We start from the raw sequence: 12907 nt of genomic DNA, 5'->3' as shown, positions 1-12907 counted from the left end.
CGTGACGGGCGTGTGTACGGAGCTGCACGCCGGCAGTGTGCCCAGCACTTTGCACACACTGTGCCACCAGGTTCCTTGTGCACCTGAAGCCCGATGCTGCTGCTGCTGCTATTGCTGCTGACCTTATCTCATCAGGAGAATAGCTTTTATCCACACTGTGTTTCGGTATCTTTCAAGCTGTGAAATGGGTACAGTGCGTCGTTGCTCAATGACACGAAACTTTCTACTTGTTTGACCCAGAAATTGGAATCCTCCTCCGACACCTTGAAAATAGCAGAGTGTGTTCAGCGACTGGACAGCGGCGAAATGGACGGTGCGGATGGCTGGTAAGCCAAGGTTGCAGGCGGAGTAAAGGAGGAATAGAAATATTTTCTTCTTGGGACTGCAGGTGATAGCGGCACAGAGATAGAACAAATTAACCTCAGGTAGTGCGAGCCTTCCGCTAATCCATAGTAATCAGTGAGGCTGCATTGAGCTCCCTGCTTCATGGATCCTCACCAATCAGCGGAGGAAACTGTGACCTGCCATCTGTTTTGCGTTGCTCACCGCCGGGGCAAAGGGCAGTGAGAGTGATCTACGGTAACCACGTACGGCGGCGGGTTACATTTGGAAGGAGTTGTTTCCACCACGCGGTTGCTGAGGATGAGCCAAGCGACAAGTGCCAGGACAATTCGCTTATCACATATTGCTATTTATTACATATTTATACCTAGGTCTATATCTATATATCAAGAGCTTTGTAAGTAAGTGGTTGTTCACCCTGAAACTCACTCCGGCCCGTCTGCCACTCCATCTACTTCTATCTCTATCGACCTCTCTACATTTTTTCTATTTCCTTTCCACCCCAACCTGTTCATCTGTTTTCCTGGCCACTGTCGCTCGCACCTCGCTTGGTCTGGAGGCTTCACCTGGTTTGCTCCTGATAGTGCAAAGGACTTTGAGGCGCCTTTGGTTGTGATTTAGCGCCGTACAAATACAAGCTGATGAGTTGATACCCTTCACTAAAGTCAGGACACAGATGGCATGAATTACGCTGCTGCCTTCAAAGAACATTCCGTCTAATCGAGTGGTATAGACAAGTTTGGCTGAATGTCTTCCAGGGGGGGAGGCACAGCATCCATACGTATTGATCTCCATTAATTGCTGTGACAGTGAAATATGAAATGGAAAGTGAGGCGATGCATAATTCACAAAAGCTCACCCATCTGTTCACCCAAAGAGTGAGATTCAAAAGGATCTATTGGCATGAAATAGAATAAAAAGTACATGTGTATGACTTGAGTTACACTTAAACGTAAAGAGACTATTGTGCTTTCAATTTGAGAACGATTCGAGTTTTTAATTTTGTGAATAGTGATCTGTTTGTTGGGATTAACATAAACATTTTTTTTTGTGACATCCTTTTCTTTCCACTTGGTGCTATGAAATCTGCCTGCGTGTGCAGCGGTAATGACGGCAAACGCACCGATAAGACACACATCCACGCCATGTGAAACGGGTTCCTATCTGTGGAGAAAATGATCTTCCTGCCGTGGATATAACTTGCACTCAGGTGTCTGTAACCTCTGGATGTCTCCCATTTCCATCCTACAGCCGTCTGAGGACAAAGCTCTGCCCTATTAGTGATGAATAATGAGCCTGTTGGCAAAAGATATCGCCGCTAATGTTTTGTCAGAATTCCTTAAATATGTCCTCAATGATAATGTGTTCCAAGCCTGTGCCAAGCAGCGCCGGATTTGTCGAGGTGATTTAATTGCAGATATGACTTAGAACATTTTTTGAGAGTGGGAAAGGCAAGAATAGAAAGCCTCTCATATTATAATGTCTGGCGGGAATTTAGGCATCACAATAAGGGCTTGATTTGTTTGCCTCTAATTGAAGCTTACCCGTGTGGCAGCGTTGCTTTGTTTGTTTATGCTAATGGCTATGATGACCTGTTAGTTCCCAATCTGGCAGGCAAATGGCAGCCAATGCTTTAGGGAGTGAGCCATTGATCTCTTTTCAGTGCCTTTTACTACTTCACAGGTACTTGGGCTTTAACTGAGCAGAGCGAGACAAAAGAATCACCAAACAGAGCCAGAAATAAAAGATTAAAAGCAAAATTAAAAGTCTCTGGGCGTGCGCATGTACCGCATTTCAGCTCGGGGCTAATGGATGCTCGTGCGGCTTGTACCGCGGATTCCTGGTGTAAATATGCTCACTCTGCTTTGCCTTATATTGGGCTCCCGAGGCTTAATGCTGCCTAAACAGCAGAAATGATATTCCCCCAGGCAGTACTCGGCGCAATAACTGCAATACATGAACACAGAGCCAACGCTAGCTAGGTTATTGCCACATGTTGTGTTTTTCTGCACTGGCCAGTTGAGCGCACAAAAAAACCCAATAAAGTCACTATTTCATAGCGATGGCCGTGTCGGGACTCTGGCAGGAGAATCGCTTAGGCAACTCACAGCACTTGTTAACAATTTGTGGAAAAATAAACTATGGCTTTTTTTTTTTTTTTTTAAAGCCACATTTGCACAGTTGGTTTTGTCCTGCCGCCCCCCCGAAAAAATGTAGAAATCCTTAAGTCTAGCAGTATTATGGAATTAAAATCTTCACATTGTTTAAGCTACTTTTCGGAAGAATCAGATTAATTTCCCCCCCACTGCTGATGTTGGTTTGCTCTCTGCTGTGTGTAGTGGAAGGAGGCACTTAAAGTACGACCCTTTGTGCCTGTTGCTAAAGTCCACATACAGTGATCAGAGGCCAGACTTGAAATCCCTCTCTGAGAATGACATTTAGTGTTTTTTTTTTTTTTTTTTTTCATTTCATACTGAAAAATGCAACATTAGGAACGTAAGAGTAAAGGGAGCAGGGGAGAAAGCTCACAAAGCTTTTCCCCAGGGTGGATTATTGCTCTGTAAAAAATCTTTGGGGCGAAACCACTCTGCGCCCTCCATCAGCTCTCTATTATGCTTCTTCTTCTTCCTCCTCCTCCTCTTCTTCTTCTCCTCTTTTTTTTTTTTTTTAAAATGTCAGTTCTTTAGGGCCACTGTTATAATTTTTTGTTCCACTCAGTGTAAGTAAATACTTCTTACTGTGAGTTTTTGTTCACAGTTCCCCGGAGAGTGGCATGCAGGCTCAGCAGAGAGACCTCTCACTGCAACCTCCCTCCAACATATTGATCAGGAAAGGCTATTGGCGTTAGCCCGCTGAATAAAATGCTGCTTTGTTGACTTCTATTCCCCACAGGGCAGCTGAATAGAGAGTGGAGCCTCGCTATTTAGATCGAATCCTCCGTCTATTGGCGTCAAAGCCAGACGCCAATGGAAAGGAGAAACTGGAAATGTCACTTCTGTTAGCCCAGGGTTTTCACATACTTGTGTGTGTATGTGTGTGTGTGTGTGTGTGTGTGTGTGTGTGTGTGTATGTGTGCAAGTGTGAGTGTTAACATATGTAGCATTTATTGCAGAAAAAAAAAGTACCACATTGTTTTTCTTTTTTAAAAAGAAAAGATATCAAGGGCAGATTAATATTGTTGGCTTTTCTTTTGCCGGCTCCGCACTCGTACTTGTTTTGTGCGTATCAAAGAGAGGAAAAGCAGTGACCTGTGCGTCCGGATAAAATACCATGCTGAAGCGCTGTGCTTTAAGAATCCTCTCAGACATTGAAATAACTGAAACAAAAAACAAAAAAGGACAACATTTATACAGATTGAGGGTACAAAATGTGCAGTGTTTTGTATCCACATGAATGGAACAAGCATTTTCTTTTCTTTTTCTCTCCTCTCGGGACCTAGAACGCAGTACAACGACCTCTCCGTACCTCACAGTGCTCATCACTTCAGAGAGGTAATAACTGCTGTGATGGACACCCCGCATTCCTCTCATAGTATCATCTGCAATGGCCAATCCATTGAAAACCGGGGAGCAGACCTCGAGGTTTAACAGAAGCTTCTGCCTAGTCGGTCGGCTCTGCTTCGCTTGGTCGTGTTTTCCCTGAGCCGCAGAAAAACTGCAGGAAGTCAAGTGTTTGCCATATATCATTTATTTATTTAGTAATTAATTTATTTGTGTATTAATCTATGAGCTATCATTTTAATATTAAATAATGCACAGTCTTCTTCATGAGATTCATGACAAACTAAGGGGGCTCTCTCAGTGGTCCTTTGTTTTCTGTTTGGCTGGAACGTAGGGCAGTACAGTCTGGGTGCTCTTGTCCGAGACAGTCTGTGTGCTGCTATTCCGTAAGAGCTTCTTGCGGCAGCTGGGGTTCAAGAGGCCTTTCCTGGGTAGCGTGTGAGCTCCCGTCATCGCCTTGACCGACGAGGGGACAAAGGAAGGGTCCAGACAGTTGTAGAGGAGCGAGTGCTCCGAGGAAGAACGTTTGGGCGGGGCCAAGCCGGTCAGCAGGCCGGCTTCGCTGTCGCTGTCGGGCGTAGCGCGGCCGCTCTTGTCCTCCCGCAAGTCCTCATGATCCTCCTCCTCCTCCTGCTCCTCCTCCCCCTCGTCGTCGTCGTCGCAGCACAACGCGTGGTACAGGATCTTGTCGCTGAATCGAACTCGCTCTCTGGTGCCGGAGGTCCGGGAAGTCTTGTGGCTGTGCGTGGAGCTGCTGGCCTCCTCGCTGGACGAGTCCGGGGTGATGATGCGGGGTCCGTTGGGGATGGGGAGCCCGCCGTTCATCTGTGAGTAGACGGAGGCAGTGGTGGGCGGCGAGGTGAGGGTCTGCGTGGGGATGGTGCCGCGGCCCGGCTCTTGCCGCAAGTCGCCCGGCAGCTCCCCATGTCTGCGGATGACGGTGGAGGCTGCAGAGGCGCCGCCGCCGCCACCGCCGGCGGCCTCCAGGTAGCTGCAGAACTCCCAGCTGTCCGAAAGCACGTCGGCATTGAGGAAGTCCAGCCTGAAGGCCTCTCCCAAGCCTCGCTCGCTGCTGGACGTGCTGCTGGCTGTGGCCACGGTCCAGTCATCTGGCTCCAGGTCAAAGTCAAAGTCGGACGTTAGTTTATCGATCTGACCCACCACCTGCACAAGACACAGCAGAGGAAAGGCCTGATGAGACACTGTGGCGAGAAGCAACCACCCACTTTGGTTAAACATCAGCAGGACAATGAACGGCAAAGACAACTATGGTCCATGTCCAAAACTGATGACGGGCAGTGACACAAACAAGGACGCCTCCATACAAGTGGACACACTCTTACTTTAAATGCATGTAACATGTCATTTCCATTTCTGCTCAGTAGATTCCTATGAAATGTTCTGCATTTTGCACCAATGTCAGCTTAAGCTGTGTCTTCTAATTTAGACAAAGCCTTCATGTTACTATAATGTTAACAGTGAAGTCCGGATGACAACCTACTTCAATTGTACCATTTTTTTAAAAATTAAATAATTTATTATCATTATTATTATTATTATTATTATTATTTTATTTTTTTTTACAAACGCTTTCAAAAGCACTGCAGGCTCAAACCACAGTGTAACTAACATTTTCCAACGACCCATTTCACAGAAAGTGAAAATATGCGTACAATCCATCCAATCATGCCTGACCATCACTATTTCCGATGGGTTTTCTGAAATTCTAGACCTTCCCCACCCACGCACTGGTTCACCACCTATGGTCCGCAACATGTTCGCTGCTGCCGACCATCCTTTGGCCATGTGTGAAATTTATATGACATGGAGACAAAAAAAAATGTATCAAGAAATATCCCTCCATACGAGACGGAAGCCTTGAAGCTGTGTCAAACTCATCAAAGCAGAGTCTCCAGCTTCAAGAGACAGAAGGAAAGAGAAGAACTGAGGAAGCCTGCTCTAAAAGAAGAGTGATGAAAGTGCTGCGTCTTCCGTCCAGTGGCTGATTCATTTTTTTTTTGTTGCCTTTTTTGATGTGGTTGCAGCTACCTGGATGAATGAAACAAACCCCCACACACACACGCACACACACGCACACACACGCACAGCTTTATGGTACAAACACTTAACCCGCAGCTTTTGATCCCCTTTCATTGATGTATATTTTAATCCCAGCACTTTTCCTTTTTTTTTTTTTTTTCATAACGTCCACGCCGACCACGATATAACCTTAATGCTCACCTATGTATAGGTTTTTATGCGAAAAGGCTTTCAATTCAGCGGCAGCCTCAAAAATAACCCCGTCGCTCGTGTTTGCAGCAGCCACAGTGTGTCGCGTCTGATGAATAAAAAGCACTTCAGCCGGCATTGCGCTTGTTGGCGACCAACGCCTAAAACACAGGCGCTCTATACTTGACACCGCAGCACCTTCAATCAGCATGTTCGCCGCCCGACAGCAGCCAATTGTTAAATGAAAACACTCTGCATGCGCGAAAGCCCCTAAGTGATACATGTCCCCAAACGATTCAGCAATTAAGGGCTTGAATTCCAGACAGGCCTGCGATGTAACGCCACTGAATAATGGAGACAGTGTAGCTCTGCACCGGGAGTTGTGTAAATTGGTTTCCTGCCTTTTTTTTTTCCTGCATTACAATTGGTTTGACATCAACAGAAGAGAAATTGCCACAGCAACATAAAAAAACAAAACATGAATGGTCATGTAAAGTGTTTATTTGTTATAGATTATTATCATTGATAACAAAGGAACATTGTTTGTCCTGATTGTCTTAAGATGACTTGCCTTATTTAGACAGACGGCCTGGTGAAACCTTTTCCAGTTATGTTTGCGATGCGGTTGAAATGCAGAGAGCGCCAGTATTGAGTTGCGACGATTTAAAGGGCAAAACAAACGTGGGAATCAAAATCGAAATCAGTTTCAAGTCTTTTTCGAGGTAAGAAGTTGAAATTCTGGTCATCTGCGCGTTGCCAATACAATTGACATTTACAAGTTGACAGTGATCCAAAAGACCACAGAGTGAGCTTGATTTAAAAAAAAAAAAAAAAAATAGATAAGTATTAAAATCAAATAATAAAAAAGTCAGGTCAGTCTGGTCCATTTTCAGAACTGATAGCAAAAAAATAAAATAAAATCAATTAATCAAACAAATAGCTGTCTTTTTATGACCTTCAATTAGCATCCAACCAATAAAAAACAAACACATGAGGAGAAATGCTTTAAAACAGAGAGAAAAAAGCGTGAGGTCATGTGAAGTACCAAACATGACAAACACCATCCGCCCTCCCATCCATTCAGCCTCAAGCATTTCACTGCGCCACCTGTGTTTGAAGCTGGAATTGTGGCTGTGTAATTACGGCACGGCCTCATCTGTCACTGAGCTCCTCGGCACATCCACTAGTTGTGACATCTTACACCTCATGAGTACCTGGACGGCGCCTCTCTGTTGGCAGTCTGCCTGGAGGGAATTTGGCTGTATGAATCCTCTAATCCTTGAATTACTCAGTGTGTTTGCTCTGTGATTTGTGGACTTTTTGCCTGCGGGGCTGTTAATGTAAAATGCTTTTTTCTTGGCTCGAGGTAGACCCCGATAGCATTGTTGACTTGGTTCCACACCTTGGGCGACTTATATTGAATCAACAAGTAGAGAAATTTATCTGTCAAATGCACTTCACGGGGACGTCTTGACACCATTATAGGCCGTTTGCTGCTTATTGTTGCTGCGGCGTGAGCAGGATTCATTTGTACGTTTTCTAACAGGGACGTCACGGCTGATTAAAAAAAAAAAGCATTTTGGAGCGGTGACTCAGAGCCAACTGGAATGGTAAGAATGTGGCTCCAGGTCTCTGAACATTTTCCAGAAGCTTCTGTGCGGTGAATCATGATCCCGCTTATTTTCCTTTTCATAATGCATTTCCCCGTGTTTGCTGTGCGCCTCTCCAGCTTCCACCGCTGGTTCGCCTGACCCCTGCCTGCGGTATGTTGGCTAATTTAACTTGATAAGTGTCTCAGCTCGAAGGGTTCTGCAGAATCTTTCTAGGTCACAATGCAGCATGTTCTATGCAGCAAAATGAACACTTCCCTCTGCTTCCTCCTGTCAAAGGAATGCGTGATAAAAAAAAAAGAGGGGCGGCTGCGGAGTAAATATCAGGAGCACACTGCTCCAGCTCAAAGCCTACAGTACGCCGGCACGTCGGGAAACAGCCGTTAACGACGCCTGCAATCTGTTCCACCACAGGAAATAAAGCATCACGAGAATCTATTACATTCTAGACGCAAGTGTGTGCATTGTTCGTCTCTAAAATTTGGGGTTTAAAGGCGAGCACTGGGATACCTCTTTGTGTATGCGACTATATCGTGCACTAGTGTTGTAGTCAAGGCCGCACCAACCGAGACCAAGACACGATCAAGACTAGAGAGGATCGAGATCGAGACGAGACCAAGACCAAGACTTTATGTACCAAAGAAAAATAACAACAAAACAGGAAAAAAATGATCCAAAAAATAACTTTGCTTCATTAAATTAAAAAATAAATCAACTAGGAATAAAGTGTTGTGTCACTCTGGGTGTCACAGACAGAGAGTAATACGGCTGCAGCTGGATTCTTTTCCGTTATTATCTGTCATAGTGTTGGCTGAGTCTTGACTGGTCTCGATCAAAAATCCCGAGTCCGTCCAGTCCGAGACCGAGACCGAGCAAAAACACCTCCGAGTCCAAGACCCTTAAAAAGTGGTCTGTAGACCAAGACCGATCTGGAGTACTACCACACTGCCGTGCACTTCATGTGTCTCTGCCCCACTTGGTGATGGCACTGTGTTGGCATTTAACCTTATCAACACAGTTATAACACAATTAAACAGCGAGAGAATGACAGTGCGTGTTAGTGCTGGGGATAGTTCATCTTTGGTCCTAAATCTTCCTCCACAATCTTCACTCCGCTTTCTCGACCGCAAACGCCAGTCTAGTGGAGGCTCCCGGAACTTTCGACAATTACTGTAACAGCAAAGATCGCACGCGTTGTGCATTTAAAAGCAACGAGCGCCGCGCCGTCACCGGAACACTCCGCGACATCTGCTGGCGCTCGCGTAGACCGTACAGAGCAATGAGCCGCGCCTGTAAATGTGTTCTCTCCCCCCCGCCCCCGCCCCCCAACCCCCCTTTCTCGCTACACAGCTACTTCAGCCGGCAGCCAACGAGTCAACTGTGGTCACAGCACCTGATCAGCGCCGAGTTCGGTCATTTGAGAGCCCTCAGAGGTGCTGTAAAAGAGAGGCTGCCTCGGCGGCGGTGGCAGCGTCGAGCGGGGGTTTATTACTGTACCTCAACACCTGTCTGAGATGACTGCGCCGGGTAATTGAGGGTCAGACTGAAAGAGGGCACTTGGAGCCTTGTCCGTGGCAGGAAAGCAGAGTGATGAAAGAGACAGGCAAGGGTGATGGTCAGTAATGCAACTAAAAAAGAAAAAGAAAATAAAAAAAAATTGAAGGGCCTCCTTCGCTGAAGTGGCAATTTGGGAAATAGATTCCACACGGTCCACTATCATTACAGGAGTCGTCCTCTTTAAAAAAAAAAAAAAAAAAAATCCGGCCCCGCCTGCATCACGACTTATTTATTGCCAGTTTGCACCCGTTTTTTTTTTTCTTTTCAGCCTGCCCTCTACTTTCGCTAATTGTGATCGCGCTGGAACATTAGCACTGGAGTAACACATTTAAATTTACTGGTGTCTGACGTGTGCTTGAGGAGCAGGTCAAGATTAACAAATGTGGAAAAATCTGGGTGTGAAATTGCTTCTAATGAGGAATGAGGAAGTCGCCATATGTTCTAATCACTCAGTTGATCTTTGGGCAGATGTTTGATGGGATGAGCTTGTTTTGGGGTGCATGATTACTTCCTGCGCGAGGTGGCGTTTTGTTTTCCCCTGCAAACAGATTGGGTGTGCACATCTCTTCGCCTGCCTTTTCATATGGAAATGATGTCAAGGTTGCAACGAAAACCTGCTTTTTTTCCCCCCTCTGAGTTTGTACAGAGATGCAGAATCCAGCTGTTTGTCATGTTTCCAAACTGTTTTTCAAATGTGGCATCGGCGGCAGTGCATCCGAAACATTTGGAAAAACACATCAGGTGTGAGTTACTGAAAGAAATGAGACATGGCACCCTCGCTGGGTTCATTTGAAATGCAAGCTGTACGAGTGAATTTACTGTGGAACGCTTCATTACGCTGTGTTTAAGTGGCCCCTCTCCATCTGTTTCAGCGCCAGCCGCTCCTCCAGGAGTCATTCTCCTCCAAGACGGGGAGAAGTTTGCACAGCTCGTTTCTTAATTGTGCAGAATGCCGCACGAGTTTGGCCTCTTTTTTTCTTTTTTCAAAAAAAAAAAAAAGGAAAAAGTGAGAAAGAAAACGAGAAATAAAGTGAAATATGTTCAGTGGAGCTTTCAAACACATTTAAAAGTTATTTCTTTCTCAACATGCCTCTGCATACTTTCACCCTGCCCCCTGTGTCGCCTTCAGAAGGTTGGAAGCAGTTTGTGCCAGTTAGGAGGCCTTAGCAATTAACACAATGGCCCGACACGCTGGTTTCTTAAATAAAACATCTGCAAATATAGTTTGAATGCGGTGTGCGGGTTCAATTTTGCACTTCATTCTTTCTCTGCATGACAGACTCATTTAACCAGGCTTCACTTGCTCAAACGTCACATCACGATGGTTTATCTGATCCCCTGGAAGCTGATTTATCGCCCCCTCTGTTCCTCCCAAGCAGGCGCTGGTCAGATTATCACATCATTTATCATTATTTTTTTGTGTGTTTTGTTTTGTTTTTCAGATTTCCTCTTTGCACCCCTTTTTACACAACGCCTGATGTTGCCCAGCTGAACATGCAAAATGTTTCAATTTCAGGCCGGCACTGCGGGCCTTCAGGCTTGAGCCACAGTACATGAAATATTAGGGCAGATTTGTGGAGCAGGAGGTCGCCGCTCTCGCTGAGCCACACAGACTTGTTCACATGGCAGCTTGCAATCTCAACAAGGTTGCTCATGAAGATTGAGCCAGAGGGACCCATTTGGATGCGCTCTGTTGAAAAGTGTGCTGGTTTGGAAAATGTCGAGTGCGAGACGGCACAACTGGAAGCAAGCTGAGGATTTCCACTGGTGTGGGCAGTCCGATGCTGAAGAAGAAGAAGAAGAAGAAGAAGAAGAAGAAGAAGAAGAAGAAGAAGAAGAAGAAGAAGAAGAAGAAGAAGAAGAAGAAGCTATGCATGGTGAAATTTAAAATTGTGGCGTGTTCCCAAATTGACTCAGCAGGCGTGGTTAAGTGTATTACATTAACTCTAGGGGTGTCAGCATTAACACGTTAATCGCGGTGAGATTAAATGCAATGCATAATGCACTTTCTTTTTTAATGGCATTTTAATTGCAAGCCTTTTGCCCATTTTTCCCTTCATGCCTTCTTTCTTGTGGTTCTTCGTGTTTGAATTTCAAAAGAAAAGTGTTGTTAACACTCTCCTGACATGTTTGTTTTGGATTCATGTCAGGGGGTCATGTTTTGTTTTAATTCAACTTCATTCAGCAGAATGCATGTGTAAGTGGGTCTAGGTGCACTGTTTTGAAAGAAATAATAATACAAAAGATTAAAAAGGAAATCCTTTCCTTGTGTTCATTTGGTTCCCAATTAAGACACTCTGGTAAGAATTGCTTTACATAAATAAGGACTTAAAAATTAAAAATAACAGAAATTAAAATATGCAAATCAAAACCCGATTGAATACAGTTAACTATGGAAATTCAGAGCTTAATCGCGATTCAAAAAATGAATCATTTGACAACCCCAATTTAATCCACTCCCCTCTCCCCCGATGGCACGCAACATGCAACTCACGCACGCCTGCTGCACTCGCGCATACATCCTGCCGCTGCGCCTCAGCTCACTTCATTAGCACTCCATGTGACATACTGAAGGACCATGTTTGCACGTGTTGCTGCTCCAGCTTAATTCCTATAATCTTACATAACACGAGTTCTGATGCGGCGGACTCCTCCGAGGTCAAGTAAAGCCGTGGATGAGGGACATCACAGAAGACAGGAGGGAGGACCTGATTTAGGTCAGGCCATCTTGATTGGTGAGATGCCCTGTGTGGTGTTGGCTCAGGGATGAAGTGTCCTTTGAAGTGTTGGCTGCAAGCATTTGGTGTAATTATCCTGTCATGAGAGGGCCCATAAGCCCGAGACTTCATTAGGCACATGGCCCCTGCTTTTTCATCTTTTTCTCAAAAAAAAAAAAAAAATCTTTATGGAGGCCTTAAAGCGCCAAACAACATTGTGATGAGTGTACGCCAAATACATCCTGACGACTCACTAATCAAAAGCATCATTACAGACTTCACCGCATAATGGGCTTCATTTATCCCTCTGGTGCTTGGGAGGAGGTAGCCTTCTGCAACCCTCCAGGTCTGGGCAATCAACCGCATCCTCAGCCAAATTTAAGCCATTAGACTGGGCAGACTGGGCTTATCACCTGCTGTACAGCAAAGTAGGACGCTCTACGGTGGCGCGCTGGAGAGGTCACGGGGTGTACAGTCGGTGGCGGACCAAGAGGAGAACTCGGTCTTCCAGCAACAGGAAAGTACCAGATGTACCGCGCTCCAGTGCCGGCAGACCACGCTGGCCGTTTATTGAGGTTCTCCTTCACTGCTTCCATCCATGTTGAGAGTGCCGGCGCCGGTAATGACCAGGAAAGGATGGTAGTGCCACGCTACGGGACCCTCAGCCCATCTGCTTTCCTGAGATAGTCCCTCGGATTAGTTTGAGCCGTGTCAGGTCACGCCGGTCACATGTGGAATACAAGGTGACCACATGTAGCCTCGGCGTAGCCACTGAGCAACAGTGGATCGCTCAGCAGAGGTTCGCTCCATATTTCTTTTTCTTTCTTTTTTACATGGTTGCAGTTTTTCAGAGTCTGTGTCTTGTGTCTTTATAGTGGTGAGAATGCACAGATATGTAAAAACCAGCTTAAGTCAACGCAGCAGGAGAACCAGTGCTCCTCTAAGGCGACAT

At 45.6% G+C, this 12907-nt stretch overlaps 1 protein-coding gene across 2 annotated transcripts in view; it reads right to left on the bottom strand.

Moving 5' to 3' along the window:
- Positions 1–4013: 4013 nt before the first annotated feature.
- The window catches only part of insyn1 (inhibitory synaptic factor 1), a 44840-nt gene continuing 35946 nt past the window's right edge, over positions 4014–12907 (bottom strand). For both annotated transcript variants that reach the window (XM_076051350.1, XM_076051341.1), the window contains exon 3: positions 4014–5006. In XM_076051350.1, coding sequence (XP_075907465.1) covers positions 4140–5006 — 867 coding nt within the window. In that variant the 3' untranslated portion in view covers positions 4014–4139. The remainder of the gene's footprint in view (positions 5007–12907) is intronic.

This window comes from Nelusetta ayraudi, unplaced genomic scaffold (assembly GCF_046127955.1).
Source record: "Nelusetta ayraudi isolate G7.1 ecotype Tasmania unplaced genomic scaffold, CSIRO-AGI_Nayr_v1 ptg000005l, whole genome shotgun sequence".
Classification (NCBI taxonomy): domain Eukaryota; kingdom Metazoa; phylum Chordata; class Actinopteri; order Tetraodontiformes; family Monacanthidae; genus Nelusetta; species Nelusetta ayraudi.
Note: the sequence above shows the minus strand (reverse complement) of the source record. Positions and strands in the feature narration are given on the sequence as shown.